Source organism: Chenopodium quinoa, unplaced genomic scaffold (assembly GCF_001683475.1).
Source record: "Chenopodium quinoa cultivar QQ74 unplaced genomic scaffold, ASM168347v1, whole genome shotgun sequence".
NCBI lineage: Eukaryota > Viridiplantae > Streptophyta > Magnoliopsida > Caryophyllales > Amaranthaceae > Chenopodium > Chenopodium quinoa.
The window spans coordinates 988,803-1,009,176 of NW_018744620.1; the positions used below are offsets into that span (position 1 = coordinate 988,803).

General features: G+C 36.7%; 1 protein-coding gene across 1 annotated transcript; it reads right to left on the minus strand.

Moving 5' to 3' along the window:
- Positions 1 to 248: 248 nt before the first annotated feature.
- On the minus strand, positions 249 to 19,503 carry LOC110700147 (tyrosine aminotransferase-like). Its single transcript, XM_021877643.1, has 7 exons — positions 19,082 to 19,503; positions 16,933 to 17,272; positions 16,378 to 16,596; positions 15,584 to 15,643; positions 846 to 1,001; positions 658 to 751; positions 249 to 517 (listed from the first exon to the last, which is right to left on the minus strand). The coding sequence occupies exons 1-7, from the start codon at positions 19,357 to 19,359 to the stop codon at positions 405 to 407; spliced, it is 1,260 nt and encodes a 419-aa protein (XP_021733335.1). The 5' UTR covers positions 19,360 to 19,503; the 3' UTR covers positions 249 to 404.
- Positions 19,504 to 20,374: the final 871 nt, after the last annotated feature.

Genomic DNA, 20,374 nt, shown 5'->3' on the forward strand with positions numbered 1-20,374 from the left:
TCGCAATTAATTTTGGGTGGTTGGGAAGATGAGTAAATGAGGGTAGTTGGGGGGAAATGGGATGATATATGGAGGGAATCATTAGATTAGTGAAATCGGATTAGGTTTAGGTTAATGAGATTAAAAAAAAAAAAAGATGAGGGCAAAATTAAGAAAATTAGATTTTTTAAGTAAGGGTAAATAAGTAATTTCAAGCATTTTTGTTTACTAAGAATGGAAAAAAAATTGAAAGTTGCACAAAACCTTGATCATCCGTTTTTGACAAAAGTTGCACATAACATTTAACGGAGGTAGTATAATGTAATCACCAAAATATTCCAGCACTTTGCATATAGTTGCAGCAAATTGGGTTTATTCTTACAAGAATGACGGTCTTATACTGAATACATGAAGCAGTATTATGGTCATTTTGTATGCCTTAGACAGAAGGCTTTTATTCTTTCAATCCCTTCTTCAAGAGTCAATGGCTCAACAGCGAACGTTATGCGTAAATAATTTTTCATGCCTACAGCAGAACCTGTTCCAGCAAAAGAAGAGGGAGCATTAATCACAACTAAAAGATCCACGATAAAGAGATAGATAACTCGTAAATCTATTGCCTGTACATCTTCCTCATAATCTTTTGAGTAGACGTGAACTTGTCAAATTGAAGCATACCTGGTAAAATTGCCATATTCTCCTCTTTAGCAAGCTTCATGCAAAAATCAATGTCATCTTGTATATCACTTAACACTGACAAATCGAGTTTCACCTGTAAAGTGTCATTATAACTAAGTTAATGCTAAGATAGTAAGATTCGGAGTAAAGTCAATATTAACAAAGGACTTTTGTAAATAATGTCTCACCATAACAAACATGGAACCTTCTGGCTTACTTGGGCAAGTAATACAAGGAATCTCCTTAACTTTCTCATAGCAAGAGTCTGCACCTTGGCGTAGTATCTGTTTTATTTTGGTGAAAAATTCCTCGTTTGTGTTCTCAAAGATTTGAGGAAGTGCACCCTGAAATATTAGCAGAAATTAAAATTTTGAAGGACAAGATGCAAACAGAAATAGTATAATAATGATCATAATTTACCAAAAGTCTTAGCATAGAGAAGAATAATACAAAAATGATGGTAAAACTAACTGTTCAAACCTATATTAATCATATATTGATGACAAAGAATACTTTACAGAATTGCAACACAGATTAACAATCTCAAGACCTTTTTTTCGCCTTAATAATGCAGGGCTTGTAATGATGAACACCTCCCCATGTTAATACGACACCTTAAAATTCTACACCGTGAACTCAAAGGTTGGGATTCTCCTTTCAGGGGTTGTTTTTGTGTAAATAGGACTTTAAATCTTTGAATTGTGATGCTAGAATAATATAAGCCTATTCATTTGCTTCAAAAAAGGAAAACAAAAGAACGTAAAAAGTACTCTCCATGAACTATTACTGTCAGCCAAACAAGAGATCTAGGAATTAGAAAAGATTGGTACATTACTGCTGATATCCAAAGAATTGAACTAAGACGTAATGCAATGGGGAGCTTAATGAAACTAGAGTATTCAAAGGATTGAGCTTTAGATTATTATTGCAAGAACATGACATCAAGTATATGTTAGAGCTTGAGTAACTATGAGATACATAATTATGAAACAACCAACAAATCATTATTGAGCAGCTCTCATGAATTCTCAAAATCTTTCATATATGGTGCTCCACAGGTCCTAAAAGAACCACCCATTTTGGGCTATTTTATGAGCAACAAGACAAAACTTTCAAAATTAATAATGTATCTATCAAGTCATTCCAAAATACCATCCAACCAAGTGACCTACAAAGTCGGATATAGTAAGCAAAAGCCACTCAACTTTGCTACTTTTACATTGCATCTATTAAGGTCTCTAAGGCATGCATCGAGAATTTTCATAGAGAGTCAATGATCAAAACCATTCATTGGACCACCCAAATGGGGCTATGGATCATAAAACCACACATCTGTCAAGGGCCAGCCACCACCACAAAAGGTGTATGCAAGGAGAAGGAAGAGTAACAACAACAGCAGTCCAGAGCAGCAACAGATGGCAGAACAGACAAAGGAGTTTAATGTTCAACTAGTGGGGTAGCAAAAACCTGATTCTATTGCTTGATACTTCAGTCAAAACAGGACAAACTGAATTAATGGGAATCTAGGTTATGTGTAGGGATGTTTGGTGCCTTAGTGTGTGTGTGTGTGTGTGTGTGTGTGTGTGTGTGTATAATCCTAGCAAATGCAACAGGATTATGTGAGAATTTTATGGAATATATGTGGAGTAGCAACCTAAAGTTGCCCAGTGAAGAGTAGTGGCCTCAAGCCATGCCACCAACTTATGTTCTTTTAACGTTCAATCAATCAATTAAACATCCTGCTTTCCTCTTTTTCTTTGTGATTCAATACAAATTACTCTTGATTGTTTTAGTCTATTACAAAGTTGGTACCAGAGCCATACAATCATGGCAAAGTCCAAGACGCAACGCTTGGATGGGTTGGAGGAGAAGGTTGGTGGGTTGGAGTCTAAGCTTGCGGACATTAAAGGGAAGCTGGGTACGCAAGAGAGTTTGATCAATGGGGTAGTATCCGAGGCAGTTAATAAGGCCATGGAGACTGCCCAGCAGATAATGAGTGACATTTATGTCACTCTAGGAGTAGGTTTCTTGCCTAGTTTTAAGCCCTTTTGTGATCTTTTAGCCCAAATATGCTTGTGTTGGTTGCTTTGCTATTGCTAAATGAAAGTGCACGCTTATGCTCGATTTTTTGATTCATTTGATGTGGTCTTCCAATACCCCTGTACTGTCAATCTCACTATGGCTGTGTAGGTACTTTTCGAGGAGCGGCGCATGCACTCCATGATCTCTTTGTTCCATTGATGCTCTATCTTCTTTACTCTCCTCTTCATGCTAAGGCATCAGCACAGTAGCAGCAGTGCAGTAGCAGCATAGCAGCATCACAGCACAGCATCAGCTTCTGCGCGCACAGGACCATTTGCACAAGTGCAGCCCGCACGCAGAAACTGATGCAGGAACTTTGGAAAAGTTAAGCTGAGCCTACTGCGCGCGCAGGGTCATTTGCACAAGCGCAGCCCGCACACAGAAAACCAAGAAGAACTCTTGAGGAGCTGAGCCACATATGCTGCGCGGGCAGCACCCATTATCTGCGCGCGCAGCACCCACTGCCTGCGCGCACTGCTAACCATTTCTTGCGCACGCAAGCTTAATGACCTGGAAATTTTTTATGCTCGGGCTATTATGTTATAAATAGGGGGTTGTACTTCTCTTGTAATTAGCACTTAATTAGGGTAGATCTTAGATCATTAGCTTAATATTTTAGAGAGAGAAACACTTAGTTAAATATTTTTGGGATGATTTTGTAATCAATTTCAACACTTTTGAAGATTAATGAAGCTTTCTTAGTAATCTCTTTCGCTCTTTTCTCTTCCTTATAATACTTTTATGCAATTTCAATTTCCCTAGTCTTTCTAATTACTAGTTAATCTCCATATTTAGATCTTAATCATGTTTAGCTTTGTTAATTTGTTGATTGGCATGATGTTTACCATGTTTAGTGAGTAGCACTTTAACTAAGGGGATGGTAATGGCTTAGCTTAGATCTTGGGCATGTTAAGGGTAAGGATTAGGGTTTGTTTGTGATTAATATCTTTGCTTTTCATGGTCTTCCAATTATATCTCGAGTAGCCAATCAATTGTTGTAATTGGGTGAACTTAATCATGACAATAGTGTGATTAAGTGAGGCTCATTAGACGATTTGGTCTGTATTTACCTCATTTCATGCTTGATTATGACGATAGTGTAATTGTGTATGTATGAGAAAGCAATTGGCTCCAATAAGAGGATAGATTGCGCTTTTTATCATCGATCGTGAGTAGTTTAAATTAGTTCTCTTTCCCTTCCCATTTTTCATCCCTCGCCATTACTTAAATGATAGCTTTGCTTGACTCATTTCCTTAGTTTTTTTCCTATTTGATTTTCCCTTCAATTATTCGTAGTTTTCTTAGTGTTTAATCCTCTCATTAAATTTCCTAGTTAGCTTAATTATTGATAGTGTTTTGTGGTATTAGCCTCTCCTTGTGGTTCGACCCCTTTACTTGCCATAGGCTCGTTCTAGGTTTGTTCGGGAAATAGATATGATTTGGTTTAGGGTGAATAGTAACTACCTATTTATCCCTTTATCAGCATACCATCCAACAACAAATCACCACCCTCATGGAGGCGGAGAAAAAGACAGAGGAAGACCGTGTCATGAGGTTGGAGGGCCGAATAGACCATTTACGAGAGCACCACGAGTGGTAAGCCAAGCCACCATTGACAGGAGGGGGAATTGAAGGCCTTGGGTAAAGGGTTATAGCTTAGTCAAAGACTTTTGTGGTCAATCTCGAAGAGGAGAACAGTTAGTCGAATGGAGTGGTGCGAAGGATAATGTCGCACCGAGAGAGAACATGGGGAAGTTCTAGCCACGAGTGTGGAAAGTGGAGATTTCAATGGCGGCTATGGGGAAGGTGGTGCGGGAGGAGGTCATTGGAAGCACCGCAAATTTAAGATGTCGTTGTTTAAAAGCACTAACCCTAATAACAAGATAGTAAGAGAGAAAATGTATTTCGACTTCTATCAACTAATAGAGGGAGAAAAGTTTGAAGTGTTGGTGATGTCGATGGATAGGCTGGCGCTCAAGTGGTTCCAGTGGGATCACAAGCGGTGGTCATTTGTAGGGTGGCTGAACCTACGGAGGAGAGTTCTCAATGCGATTGTACCCTCAAATGCAAATATGCGATTGTACCCTCAAATGCAAATACGGGCTTACTGCATAAGCAGTGGTTGGCAATGTGGACGGTGGAGGAATATAGGAGGCGATTTATTGAGATGTCGACGCCATTGGAGGCCGAGAGCTTGATACTTAGCCAGTTCATCAATGGTCTAAGAGAGGATATTAAAGCTGAGCTAAGGCTTTTATAACCATTCAAATTAGATGGACCTGGTGTGTCGGGGTCAAGGAACGTAAACGACTCAACCAGACCAAGGGGGGAGGAGCTGGGCCTTTTAAATGTAGGTTCGAATTTGGAGTTACAGGTCCAACTAGTCAAGGAGGCAAAGGAAATGGATTGGGCTTGATAAATACTTATAGGCTTCCTCACACTAACTTAAGAGGCCCAAGTCAAACTTGGCTCAAACCATCGGAATCTAAAGGGTTGGTTAATATGGGGAAGCCCAATTCTAGTATTTCCAACAAGAATGGTGAAACAAGGCGTTTAACTGAATTCCAAGAAAAAAGAGCGAAGGGACTCAATTTTAAATGTGATGAAAGACGGGGAGTGGTGCATAGGAGCAAAAGGAATGAGCTTAGTTTTCTAATGGTTGCCGGTGAAGAGGACCACGAAGGGCATGAGGAGTCGGTGGAAGGGAATGAAGAGGAGTCGAGTAAGCCAAAAATTGGTGTATCGCTATATTCCGTTGTCGGTTTGTTCAACTTGGGATGCAACCATACCAGTGTCGACACAACGCGACCCGAGTGTAGACACGGAATTCGGGTCGGACCCTTGGGAAAGAAAGTGGACTCGCCTAACTTCAAATTTTTTAATTTAACTAATCTTTGTTTAACGAATTTTTTTTCTAGAAATCTAGTACTACGTATTTAAGATTGGATATTTATTTATTGTTAAAAAAAACTTGGATATTTAAGTTATAAATTATAATGTTAATACATTAGATACAAAGTACCTGAATTAGATATCATGATATTAATCTTGTACTACATATGTAAGATGAGATACTATAGGAAGTTTGCGGCCCAATATGCTCAAATTGCTTGCACTCTAACTTTTCAACTCAAGAAAGATTGTTATGGTTAGACCGAAAGTGCTACTTAAGTTTTCAAAAAGCTTGTTACCGCTCCCATGTTAGCCATGCAGAACTTTCACAAGAAGTTTAGCATCAAGGCTTTCAAGTATGGGCTTGGAGTCGTATTTGACTTTTATTTGATTCAATTAGCTTTATTGACGCCTTCGAGTATGGACTTGGAGTCGTGCTCGATATAAGAAAAGTTCCTTCTCAATTTGACCAAGTATTTTCCAACTTTACGTAATTTGTTTATTATTATGTGCTCTTAATATGCATAATTATATTATTATGGAATGTTGCGGTGCAATGTGAGGGTGAGTTGAGTTAGTTTTTTTAGACCAACTAGTAAGTTGGTTTTACTCATGTTGGTAAGTAGTTTTAAGAGTTTTAAGGACAAAGGTTTTGTTGGAAATTCGTAATGAAAACAAAGAAAAAGAGTGGTATAAAAGTGAGGTAAATGTCCACATTGAAAGAAAAAGAGTGTTCTCCCTTGTTTAAATATTGTAGTACCTTAGTCCTACTTCATTAGAGTAAGTGGGAAGTGGGTTGTGGGCTATACCACACACACGCGCGCACGTGAGGACCGGGCCTCGGGACTCGTGGACTCATGGGTGGGCTGTGGACCCTCGGAGAAATTTTTATCTCTTTTTCTTAATTCCAATTAATTGACAGATTTATTCCTTACCGTTTTGGTGCAACGTTTCTAGTCTCTTGGCTGAACGAACCTAGACACTTTCTTATGGTAGTCGTTGCCTGCTTCTTCCCTATAAATACCTGTGCTTTCACTAGTCATAATACACAATTACAATTACTCTATTCTTTCTAAAATCCTAAACACTGTTATCTGATTTCTGGGCAAATATGTTGAATACCAGTCGGGTTTGTGAGTGCACACAAACTCCGACGCTGTGCTTATCCTAGAGGGCGACCGCTTTGCGTCTACTGCACCAAAAGGTCACGCATAATTTTTTTTAAGGTCAGTGGTTATCCACGACGCGGCTATTTTGGGTTCACACCTTTTTGAGATAAGTTTTTACTGTTTTATAGTATATAAGTCTAACAATCTAAAAGACGATTATGGCTTCCAAAAAGTTAGAACCTCTTGATGGAAAGAATTATAAACGTTGGGGGTGTTAGGATGCATTTTAATTTGGAACAAATTGATGCTGCTTATGTGCTTGATGAAATCGTTGAACTTGATGATAAGAATGATTTATCTTATTCCGATGTTAAGTTTGCTAAGGATGATAGAACTTGTGAAGGCATGGTGTTGCACTATATGTCGAATAATCTGTGGACATCTTGGGTTTTTATCAAGCTAAGGATATTTGGGATGCTCTAGTGGAAAAAGTATGGTACTAATGATGATGGAACTAAACGTTATTGTGTTAGTAAGTGGTTGAGTTTTCAAGTTCAGGATGATAAACGTATTATTGATCGGGTGCATGCTTATGAGAATGTTTGTATTAATATGGCTGCTGATATAACCCTTGCCATTTTTCTGATTGAGAAACTCCCTCCCTCTTGGAAGGATTTCCGTAACTAATTGATGCACAAAAAGAAAGACCTTGCCCTAGAGGAACTTATAGGTCACCTGAAATTGAGGAAGAGAACCGTATCAAGGATAAAGGCCAATCTGTTTTCCCCTCCTTATCTTGTGCCAAAGCCAACCTGGCTGAACCTAAACGTAACAACCAGTCCAAAAACACTCCTCTTAATTCCAAAGGAAAAATCAAGAAATATAAGTTTAAGGAAACCTGTTTTGAGTGTGGTCTAACTAGTCACAAGGCGAGAAAACCAAGCAGAATCAAGCTAACCTTATTGAAAGTACTGATGACATTATTGTTGTTATTGTAGAAGCTGACATGACAGGTGATGTTGTTGAATGGATTGTCGACACTAGCACAACAAGACACATTTGCACCAATAAAGACATGTTCCTACCTACGACAAAGCTGATGGTGAAAATGTCTTCATGGGTAACTTAGCAACTGCTTCTATCCCGGAAGATCGTTCTCACTCTCACTTATAGAAAGCTCTCTTTTGATTCTGATAGATTAGTTCTTACTTGCAATGGGGAATTTGTAGGGAAGGGCTTTTGTAAATGGGGGCTTTTTAATCTTGATGTTAAAGTTAACACTATGAATAAGAATGCTAGTACTTGCTGAGTCTATTGATTTAAGGCATGCAAGATTGGGTCATGTTAATATTGATTCAATTAAAAGGCTTAAACACTTAAACTTAATCCCACGATTTTCCAATACTGATTTTTTGAAATGTGAAATATTTGTGGAAGCTAAGTTTTCAAAGAAACCATTTAAATCAATAGATAGACAGACTAAAGTACTAGAGCTTGTTCATAGTGACTAGAGTGATTTAAATAATCACAAAGAGCAGAGGAAGTAAAAAGCATTACATAACTTTTGTTGATGATTGTTCAAGTTTCACCATGGTTTATCTTCCCAGATCTAAGGACAAAGATGAGGAGTTCCTCAAATATAAAGCTAAAGCTGAGGTAGAAAACCAATTAGGCAAGAAGATTAAGAGGGTTAGGAGTGATAGGGGTGGAGAGTATAATCCTAACACTCTTAAGGCATTTTGTGAGCAAAACAGCATCATACATGAGACGACAGCTCCCTATGCACACGAACAAAACAGTATATTTGAATGAAAAAATAGAACTTTAAAAAATATGATGAATTCTATGCTTATTAGTTCTGGTTTCCATATAACATGTGGGGGGAGGCTATTCTTTCTACTTATCATGTTTCGAACAGGGTTCCTCACAAGAAGCTTAACAAGACTCCATACGAAATATGGAAGGGTTGAGTGCCAAACCTGAAATACTTGAAAGTGTGGGGGTGCCTAGCAAAACTTGGCATACCTACCTTCAAGAGGGACAAAATTGGTCCTAAAACTGTTGATGCTATTTTTATTGGCTATGCTTATCAAAGTGCAGCTTATTGTTTCCTCGTTAAAGGCACTAACAACTCTTATGCAGGTGGCCATATTATTGAGGCAAGAGATGCCGAATTCTTTAAGAACATTTTTCCTTGGAAAATGTCTCCTTCTAATGATAGTGAATTACCTGCTAGTAATTCTTTTAGTTTACCTATTGCTATTTCTCCCATTACTAACAATGATTCTGTTTTGGAGCCAAGGAAAAGCAAAAGGGCACGGAAGGATAACAGTTTTGGACCTCTGAATCTTTCAATATTGATGATGATTTTGTTCATATCTTTGTGGTGGAAGATGATCTAAGAACCTATGATGAGTCAATGAGGCCGGTTGATGCTATTTTTTGGAAAGAAGCAATTGTTAGTAAGTTATAATCAATTCTCAATAATAACACTTCGGAATTGGTTGATCTTCCTAGGGGTTGCAAGCCTATTAATTGTAAATGGATCTTTAAGAAGAAGCTAAAACCCGACGGATCCATAGACAAGTATAAGGCTAGAATAGTAGTGAGGGGTTTTACTCAAAACATGGCATTGATTATTTTGATACTTACTCCCTTGTCACTAAAATTGCAATTATTAGGACTTTGATTGCTCTTGCTTGCATTTTTTATCATGTAGTACACCAAATGTGATGCGGGTGCATGGAACTTGGTGGAGGAAGTTGAAGAAGTGCCACGTGTTGGTGGTCACCTCTCGTGACTATCATCAAACTCGAGTAACTTTTGTTTTCTTAGAATAAAGCTCCAAGTATTCCATGTGTTAGCCAAGAAAGAAACTTATAAATGTATGACACAACTACTTTATTCACTCATATCTTCTTCATTCCAAGGAAAGAGCTTTCTAACGACGAGCGAGAAATGAAGAAGTTATGAGCGTTTGAAATCGAGTTGTCCAGATAAAACCGCTGGAGCGACCGCTTCGAACTTTGGAGCGATTGCTCCATCAGGAATCGGGATTTTTGGTAGAAGCTTTGGAGCGACCGCTCCCCTCTATGGAGCGACCGCACTTTTCGAGAGGAGCGACCGCTCCAACCCATTAGAGCGACCGCTCTAGAACCCCAGTTTCGTAGCGGCTTTATTCTTTATGTTTTTCTTAGCTTGCTTTAATCTTTGCCTTTCATTTGTAATCCAAGGGGTGTAATTCAAGAACTCTAGGGTTGTTTTGTAAAGCCTATAAATAGGGATAACTTGCTTTTGGTGACAACTTTTGCTTAATTTTAAATCCAATGAGATAACCTCTCTACCCATAATCTTAGTGATTATTTGCTTTCTTTATGATTGCTATTTTGTAATCTTTGTGGTTACATCTTAATCATAGATTTACTTGGTGTTGGCTTTGATTAAGAACTCCTATTTCATAGATCTTGGTGATTTTTGAGATAGGTTTATGTTGTTTTGATGATTTGAAATTGTTATTAGTTGATTTTCCCCTCTTTTCTTGGTTTTGTTAGTTGTCTCATATCAAAATGGATGTCAAAACTGCATTTCTGAATAGTGACTTGGATGAGGAGATTTACATGGTCCAACTCGAAGGGTTCATTGTTCCGGCCAAGAAAGCAAGATTTTTAAATTAGTCTTGTATGGGCTTAAGCAAGTTTCAAAGAAATGGCATGACAAATTCGACAAGACTATGACGTGTAATAGTTTTCATGTTAATGAAGGTGATTCTTGTGTTTATTCTAAGCATGTTAGTCATGGTTGTGTGATTATTTGTCATTATGTGGATGATATGTTGATTTTTGGGACTGACTTGGATAGAGTAAATGAGACAAAAGAATTTTAAAGTTCAAAATTTGAAATGAAATACATGGGTGAGGCAGATGTGATTTTGGGAGTAAAAATCAAAAGGACTCCAAATGGCATATGTCTTAACTAGTTATTCTATGTTGAAAAACTTCTCAAAAAGTTTGACTTAATTAATGTCGATCCACTTAGGAAATCATATGACCCCAATTTCCACCTAAAGAAAAATAACGATGATCCCGTTCACCAATCTAAATATGCTAGAATTATTGGTAGTGTTATGTTTCTTATGAACTACACTAGACATGATATTGCTTACTCTATTAGTAGATTGAGCAGGTACACTCCTAACTCGAGTAGTGATCATTGGATTGCTCTCAAGAGATTGCTTAGGTTTTTAAGGGTACCATGGATTGGGGTTTGCACTACTCAAAAATTTTAGGAGTTTTGGAGGGCTTTTGTGACGCCAACTAGGTGTCTCACAACGACGAAGTTGACTCCACTAGTGGTTATGTCTTCACCCGTGGGGGTGGGGCTATATCATGGAAATCTAGTAATCAATCTTGTATTGCTATGTCTATTGTGGAATATGAATTTATTGCTCTTGGATTGGAAGGTTGAGAAACATGATTGCTGATATTCCACTTTAGCTCCTACAGTTGCACTTTATTGTGATTCGCAAGTTGCGATTTCTATTGCAAACAACCATGCCTACAATGGGATGATGAGACACATTCATCTGAGGCATAAGGCTTATGTCTGAAGGGATGATATCATTGGACTATGTAAAGTTCGAAAAGAATGTTGCGGATCTGTTGACAAAAGGCCGATGTAGAAAACTAGTTTTAGAAACATCGGAAGGGATGGGGCTAAAGCCCGTTGTATGAATTGTAAAGTAATGAACTCCTACTCATTATGAGTTCAAAGGGGAACATTATATAATAATTTGGAAGCACAATTTTTATTTTTGGTCCATCTCTAGATGTTTGTTTTGTGCTTTGCTACAAATGAGAAAGAGGTTGAGCATATGGCTCTTAATGAACCCATATCTACATTTTTGGTGGTGTGTTGTAGCTCACACTTGATGGGATTAACCTACTTAAGTGTGGAAGTGTGGCCCTTCCTATGAGTATTTTGTGGGCTTATACTCTAGAGCACCTATGAGCATCCAGGACATATGGCCATTATAATGCGTCATTTTATTCGCGGAATTTTAAAATATTACACATGGTTAATTGTGTGACTCAAGTGACAGGTTCTTAACCGCTTATTAAGTTCAAGGCGAAGGTCACTTGGTAGGAAAGGGATCATAGTTTGACGTTCACTATGTGTCAATTCAAGTCACGAGACATTGGCACTTATGCAATTGTTTGTTTTGCCCAAAAGTCAATTTTCTTTATTTTCTTTTTTCTCATCTTTCAATATGTGGGGGATTGTTGGAAATTCTTGATGAAAACAAAGAAAAAGAGTGGTATAAAAATGAGGTAAATGTCCCACATTGAAAGAAAAAGAGTGCTCTCCCTTGTTTAAATATTGTAGTACCTTAGTCTTAATAAGTTGAGTAAGTGGAAAGTGGGTTTTGGGCTATACCACACACGCGCGCGCCGAGCCGGGTCGGGTCGGGTCGGGTCGGGCTCAGGCCTCGCGACTCGTGGACTTGGGGAATGCGATGCGTGGGTGGGATGTGGGCCCTATATCTTTTTAAAGAAATTTTTATCACTTTCTCTTACTTTGGTACCAGAATATTGTCAATTATTTTTTTACTGTTACAGTTAAATTAGCCCTTAATTTCTGCTAATTAATTGACAGAATTATTCCTTGTCGTTTTGTTGTAACGTTTCTAGTCACTTGGCTGAACGAACCTAGACACTTTCTTGTGGTAACTATTGCCTGCTTCTTCCCTATAAATACCTGTGCTTTCACCGGTCATAATACACAATTACAATTACTCTCTTCTCTCTAAAATCCTAAACATTGTTATCTAATTTCTAGGCAAATATTATGAATTCCAGTCGGGTTTGTGAGTGCACACAAACTCCGGCGCCGTGCTTATCCTGGAGAGCAACCGCTTTGCGTCTACTACACTGAGAGGTAGCGCGGAATAGTCTTTAGGTCAGTGGCTATCCACGATGCGGCTATTGTCATCTGGTTCACACCTCTTTGAGATAAGTTTTACTGTTTTATAACATATAAGTCTAACAGGTTTGAGAGACTTCTTATTTGTGGCTTTTTGCTAGTTAACTTGTTGCTTTACAAGTTTTTTTTTCCTCTACTAATGTATGTTTTGTCCATTAACAATGTGTTTATGATATGTACTTTGTGTTTTGTCCTAGTAGATCAGGGATGTTATTTTTCTATCTTATGATATTGTCTTTATTGATTTTTTCCCCGATCATGGATAATGTTTTTGTTGAGCATGGAGTCGGTGATAGGCTTGTAAGTGTCCCTATTAGTTTGACTCTAAAATGGATATAGAATTATTATTGACGTTAATTCTTGTAACCTTGACTTTTCTGACAGACTTGAAATGTGTATAATTGCTAAAGGTGTAGCCCTTAATTTTCTTATTAATGGCCTAGATGAGACCGGTTATCTCTCCGTGCTTGATAGCAGAAGTGAAAGTTACGATTTGGCAAAGGACTAGTAAGTAAGATCATACAAAGTGCCTATAAAAGTACGAGATGATGAGATAAGCGTTGTGGTTCTGTGTGGTAAGCCACTGAATCGTTAAAGGTACCCATTAGTCTCATTCTCGCTATGTAAGGAAAATGACTCGGTAAATTTGTTTATCATGTTAAAGCTAGAGTTGATTCAATAATTTAGCTATGATATTTGATTCAAATGTGCTAATGTTTTGCAAGTTAAATGATATAACAAATTATTCTTGACATGAAGCTGCTTTTGCACTAAGTTCAACGTTCATTCTATCTATCAAGAGAGGATAACTCAATTTATTGTTTAAGCTTTAAGCTTTGAGCAATATAGGGATGATGGTTAAGTGAGAAAGTTTCTCACTGTCCCATTAAGTTTCTCAAGTACTTGTCCCATTAAGTTCTAAGGGACATTGATTGAATGAACGAAGATGACTAGTTTTGCCCTGAAATGTATCGTCTTTACATGATGAAGGGTAGTGCACTGTATCGAGTAAGTTGCCAGGTAAAAGTGTGATACGCTGTCCAGTATGAAGCAAGGTTCATTAGCTTGGATGACATGTGTCGAGATGATGATTGTTGCGAAAAATAATCTTTGGGAGTTTTTCTATTGTGGGGGTAAGTTAATCCTCATGTTCTCAATATTACTTTCACAAGTGTTTATGTACATATGTTGTGAGGAACTACAAATGTAGTGACAAAGTTAAACAAATCTTATGGAGGTGATCTCATGTTAGAGTATCAAAGAAGAATTAAGCAAGTCCTTATAAAAGGATGAAGCCCAAGTAAGTGCTTGATTGTTTGAGGGAATGTGTTATAAATCCCATGTGGTGTTTCTGATGAAGAGTCTACGTTCTAAAGGTATTTAGCATAGTAACCCTCTAATTTATATGGTTATGAAATGCTTTGCTAAACATGTCTTTTGATTTTAATAGGTTGAGTTTAAGTGCTCTTGATACGTCCATAACCCAAGTTAGGTGGTCAAGTAGACGCACCAATGTGTTTTAATTGAGCTTATGACTTGAATGAGTCTGGAGCCGTTCTTTGGTTGACTCATTGCATATTTTACACGCGCGTGTATGTCAAATCTAACTCTTTTTGAGTGGTATGTTGATCAGTAGCGTCCTCCAGTTAGGTTGAGCAATTGAGCATGGCTTATAAGGTCATTATTCTAGTTATTCTTTGAGCATGGATTGGCAATAAGTCTTAAGTCGATATAAGCCCATTAGCCCGGTGGCTCCAAGAGTAGGATTGATAATGGAACCGAAAGAGAAAGGTTGAGCATTGCTCTTAATATCGCTAGTCCAGTTGCCCAAGAGTAGGGAACGATGGTGATTCTTAAATGACTTAGAATCACTAACCTTGATATTGCTTGAGTAGGGAACGATAGTGGCACCGAAGAATTGAGATTGGGTGTATCAAGAGGATTGGTAGATGCACCATCGAGTTATTAGGGTTAAACTATATGTTCTTAATGTTCTTTCTAATGCATAGAAAATCTTGGGTTTGCAAGTAACTTGAAAGTTTTTGAAATTAAGTCTACAAGGAAAATACCCTAGATATGTTGGGAATGTGTAAATAATACATAGACAGACACCTACATGAATATGAAGGGCGACCTCCTTTAAGGGAAGACTGTGGTGTTGTCTTTGTGAAGTATTCATGAGAGGCCAAGTGTTGGCCAAGAGTGGTAGAATTGCTCAAGCTCTAAAGGTAAAGTATGTGCTACTGGGTCCCTTCCTCGCTCCTAGGAGTAAAAAACTTTGGATACTCACTAGGGAAGTGTTGAATCCCTTATGCCACACATGTGCTAGTTCAAACCTTTATATACTATTGCTTATGTGCTTCACCTTTCCTTTCACCGTTAGGATTTCATGATCTCATCTACGTTTGCATTAGCAGGGGATTATAGGAGTTGTATTGGTGGTAATGCAAATTGGAGGCTTTTCTCGAGAGCGATCGAGATAGCTCACTTGATATAAATTAGCGTGGCGGCGGGTGAGCGATCAGATGCTCCCATTGTTGCGGCAAGACCGAGCTAACAGGCAAGGGAGCGATAGCTCGGAAGCATGATTGCTGGCGGCAAGGCTAAGCGAGCTATAGCTCAGCTGCTCGTGCGTACGGCTTGGAGAGGAAGCTTTTATTTGTTTCCTTTTCTTGACTACTCCTATGTATACACTCTTAAGTCCCAATATGCTAGATAAGGAAAACATTGAAACCCTAAACACACAAAACACAAACCAACCCTTATAGAATGAATAGTTCTTGTAGCAATTCCATCCTTCGAGTTCCGATGCATGGATTACGAGGTAGTATAATGTATATGTTCTAAAAGTCATAAAAACTTACCTGGATGAAGGTTACAGGATCAGAAGAGATATTGAGGAAGTCCTTAATACTGTCCACAAGCTGGTACAATAGAAAAACATAAATAGGTTAGTATTTTGATGATCTCCTACCAGATAGGTATCAATATCAAGTAAATTTGAACCTCATTACAATGGACACCTATTACATTAGTCATTAGTTTGTTTACATTGAATCGTACCAGTGAACTTAACAGCTACACAGTATACAATGCTTTAGGAATACTAAACAATTGAATAACTCAATTGTAAACTATGGTTAAGAAGTAACCAAATCCCTTCTAAACTGATCTGATCACTGCCTATAGATTCAAATACTGAGCTAAGGGACAATACTGCTTTGACAATTAGGTGTTAGCATTTAGTGTATATCTAAAAGTATGCCCACAAAGTAAGGAAACATGAATGTTAAGGTAATTAGATCTGCTATTAAGGAGTGTAGGGAGCGAAGTTAGCGTGGCTGTATAAAAATGACACTAACCACCCTTTTTCTAAGGCAAAAGGGGTTCATTTAGAAAGTGATTGTTGTCCAACTAATTTTAATTTCAATCAAGTGAAATAATTTGGTTTAAATGGTAAAGATTTTTAAACATCTTTCTTGTAACATAAACATACATACACATCATCTAAATGAAAAAAGATAAGAATCATCAACAAGGACATCTTATACAAAACTAATGAGATAATTGAAGATTAACTGTCTGTAAATATTCAGCCTCAGTGAGAAAGTGATAATTGTAGGATAAAGCAAAGCAAAAATTTTGCAAGAAAGCTGACCCCTGATTTCTGCAATACTCCATGGAAATCATTTGTCACAAGCCATCCAACACGCCAGCCAGGAACTATCCATCGTTTAGATATTGAACCAAGTGTCAGTACAGGAACAATATTGCTAAAAACACCCATTGGAATAAATGAATTTTTTCCAAACGTAAGGTGTTCATATACTTCATCAGCAATCACAAGAATCCCAAGCTTTTTTGCAGTTTCTGCCACCTAAAATCATACAGAAAAAGAATAAAAAAATCAAACTTAACAGAAGAAAGAAACATTAACTTCAGTTTGTTGGAGCTACATCTATCATAATATTTTTAAATTAAGGCTGATAATTAAAGAAACATCCCAAGGTTATCTAATATTCTCCTTTTTTTCCTCATCTCCACCGACTTTTCCGCCTAAGGCAATATTCCTGCTAATGATGCCTTCTTCATTATGTCTATTGTAAACATGTTGCATAAGTCAGACTACATGTTAAATTAGGCTACATGGTATGGTAAATTACACAGAACTTCCCGATAAAAGCATTGATATAATAAACATGAACTTTAATACCTTTTGTAAATGTTCATAACTATAAACATTCCCACAAGGATTTCCAGGGTTTATAATAACCATGGCTACAGTATTCTCATCTGCTAAAGCCCCGACTGCATCAAGATCAACCTCCCACCCCTTTTCTGGAAGAAGATTGAAATGGCGAATTTCAAGATCAGTGTTGGCAGACACAGCCTCATAGTAAGGGAAACCTGGTTTTGGTATCAGTATATTTGCTCCTGGATTAGATAAAACAGAAAGAGCTACTTCGATTGCATGTGTGCAACCAAGTGTGAGGAATATGTCATCAGGAGATAGTTTGTTTGGAAGATGACGAGAGAGATATTCTGCTACAGCCCTGCATTCAGGCATTCAACATTACTAGATAGACCCTGGAAAATCTGTCTAGGATACATATAAAGAGCAAACACATATAGGCGAAAATAACCTACCAATATATGATTACACTAAAACACCACCACACAGCATTGTACAATTCACTGAGCTCCTTTATAATTCACACAGCATTGTACATTTCACTAAGCTCCTTTATAATTCACACAAAATAAATATCTTTAGGTAACAGTAAATAGTTGTTCTAGACTTAACTACATACGTGACATCGAGTATATCTTCACATGTAAGATTTCATACACTCCCTCCGTCCTAACTTAATCATCACAGAATAGTTTCGTTGGCTTATTTATTACTCCCTCCCTCTCTTTTTTTTTTTGTTCTACTCACGTTCTATTTTATAACAAAATTGATATTGAGAAACTTTAGATTAACATGTATTTTACAATATTTCTCCTGATAATACATGTTTTCAATGTATAAGTAGATATCTATTGTCAAAGTCGAGGGAGTAGTTTTCTTGTACTACTCATTTTACCTTATCCCTTATACCACCTTACCCATTTAACCAGACAATAATTACTATGTGTTGATCTCACATGTCCCGAATGAGGACGCAAGCAAGATTCAACTAAGCTGCAAACTCTTCAGGTAGTTTGTTGGTCAATTAACTATTAAGCATTAATATTTTGCACTACTTTTGCAATGTTTTTTCTTGTAATTTTTCCCACCACATGACCACAAGGAAATCGAGAATTAATATTTTTTATTCCTTTTTATATCCATTGAACTATAAAGCAAATAAGAAGATACAGAGTATTTTCAGATATGTATAACCTTATCAAAATGTTAATGTTTCACTCTGCACACTTTGCTAGTACATCACTCAAAACATGATTGAAATCTTACCAAAGAAATACTTTATAATTATAAACACTATTTTATGAAATTCATGAGCAAGATGGTAAAACCAAAAAGAATTTGTATGTTATAATACTTCTATACTTAAATGATTTGCTGTTATTCATACAAATATGGCAGTGCTGGAAAATTTATTCTGGGCACTTAGGTGAATTTAATTGACAATATCTATGACTTCAGTCTGATTAGATATTGGAACTCAATCTACTTCAATTAGAAAGATCAAACAAATGAAGCAAATTCTTGTAAAAAATTTAGTCTATCATTACATATGGTTCTATATATACTACTTGTATATTGTTGCACTTTGCACTAAGATTCCACATTCCAATCAAACACTGATCTATCAACATGATTGAATCAACAAACAAACAAAAAAAACAAATGAAGACAAATAAATGTATAAATCATGTAATCAAATTGATATGAAGCGATAGATTAAATGTGGTGGAAAACTAAAGATTCTACTTATTTTGGCCCACATTTTTTAACATTCTTCTACCATCACAAATCAAGACTCTTCTATTACTATGTGACTTAAGAGGTTACCAATTCAATTACACAAGTTATTTTGACACACAATGGCTCTATTTCCATGAGCATAAATCAACCGAACTTTATAAATTATTTACACAACTTAGTTTAGTCGAACTTAAGCAAAAGACGTCATTTGATTGGACGCCTATATTTATTTTCAAAGAATAATAATTCTGTATTAATTATATAGATAGTTGATCAATAACTCTCAAGTTTTCACCTCACAAGGAAGTGCAAAATCAGAATTTTTAAGTTTATGAAACTGCATTTTCATAGGGGAGACATGGGAAAGTTTAAGTTGATAATTTTTCAATTTCACATTTTCACACATGACCAGTAAGGAAGAATGCCATACTTGCGAGCAGGAAGAATGCCGGCGGTGGAGCTATAGCAATTAAACTGACGAGAGCGGAGAGCGTCAACAACGGCGTCCTCGGCAAACGGAGAAGTATAAAAGCAGGGGAAATGGGAAGGATCACCATGTCCAAGACGCAAAATTTGACGGTTGTCGCTTGGATTAAGGTTTTTCATTAACGAATTCAAAACACCACTAACTGTAATCCCAGAAGCTTTGGATAAACTATTATTACCTTTGAAATTCCATTTTTGTGTTTCTCCTCCTCCGTTCTCCATCTCCCACACTCTCTTTCTCTCTCTCTCTCTCTTCTCAGTTTTTTATGTTGTTAAGGCAGGGAAGCGGAGTGGACAGTGGACAAGGAAATTAGTAAAAGAGAGAAGGAAAATAGCAAATGAGAGAGGAGGGGTGATTTATATTTTATAGGAGGTATATATATATATATATATATATATATACGGGGAGGTTCTGCTAAAAACAGAGCTTATGGTGAAAACTAAAAACAAGCAATCTTAGTCATTCATTAGTAGCACAAAAGATCAGACGGTTCTAAAGCCCTAAGATCATTCCAACCTTGCATATAATCAATTCAACCGTTTTAAAGGTTTTTTTTTTTTTTTTTTTTTTTTTTTTTTTTTTTTTTTTACAAACGCAACGTTTTAAAGGTCATTACATGCTAAAATAAGGTAACTTTATCTAAATTGACGATATTTACATAGAGTCACTATATATAAAAATAACGTAACTATATACAAAAATAGGGTAGCTATATCAATTTTTACAATATTTACATTAAGGTCACTATATACAAAAATAGGGTAACTATTTCAATATTGACCATATTTACATAGAGGTCACCATATACAAAAATAGGATAACTATAACAATTTTTACGACATTTACATTAATGTCACTATATACAAAAATAAAGTAACTATATCGACTGAGTTTTTGACACCATTTACATAAAGGTCACTATATACAAAAATAAAGGTCACTATATATAAAAATAAGGTGACTGAAACAAAATTTACAACATTTAAGGAATAAATGCTTTCTTTTTTTCCATTTTTTTTCATCTATAAATTGTTAATGAACCCAACCGGGTATTCATCGAAAGGAAGGAATTGCTTTCGACGAATACCCGGCGGAGCCATTTCGTTTTTTTCAATTAATGAATATTTTTTATTTTGATTTCAAGATGAAAGAACTCACTTTCTACCAAAATAGAAAATATTTCCAAAAATTGAACAAATTAACCATAGCACAAAAAAAGAATTTAAGACTTGAATG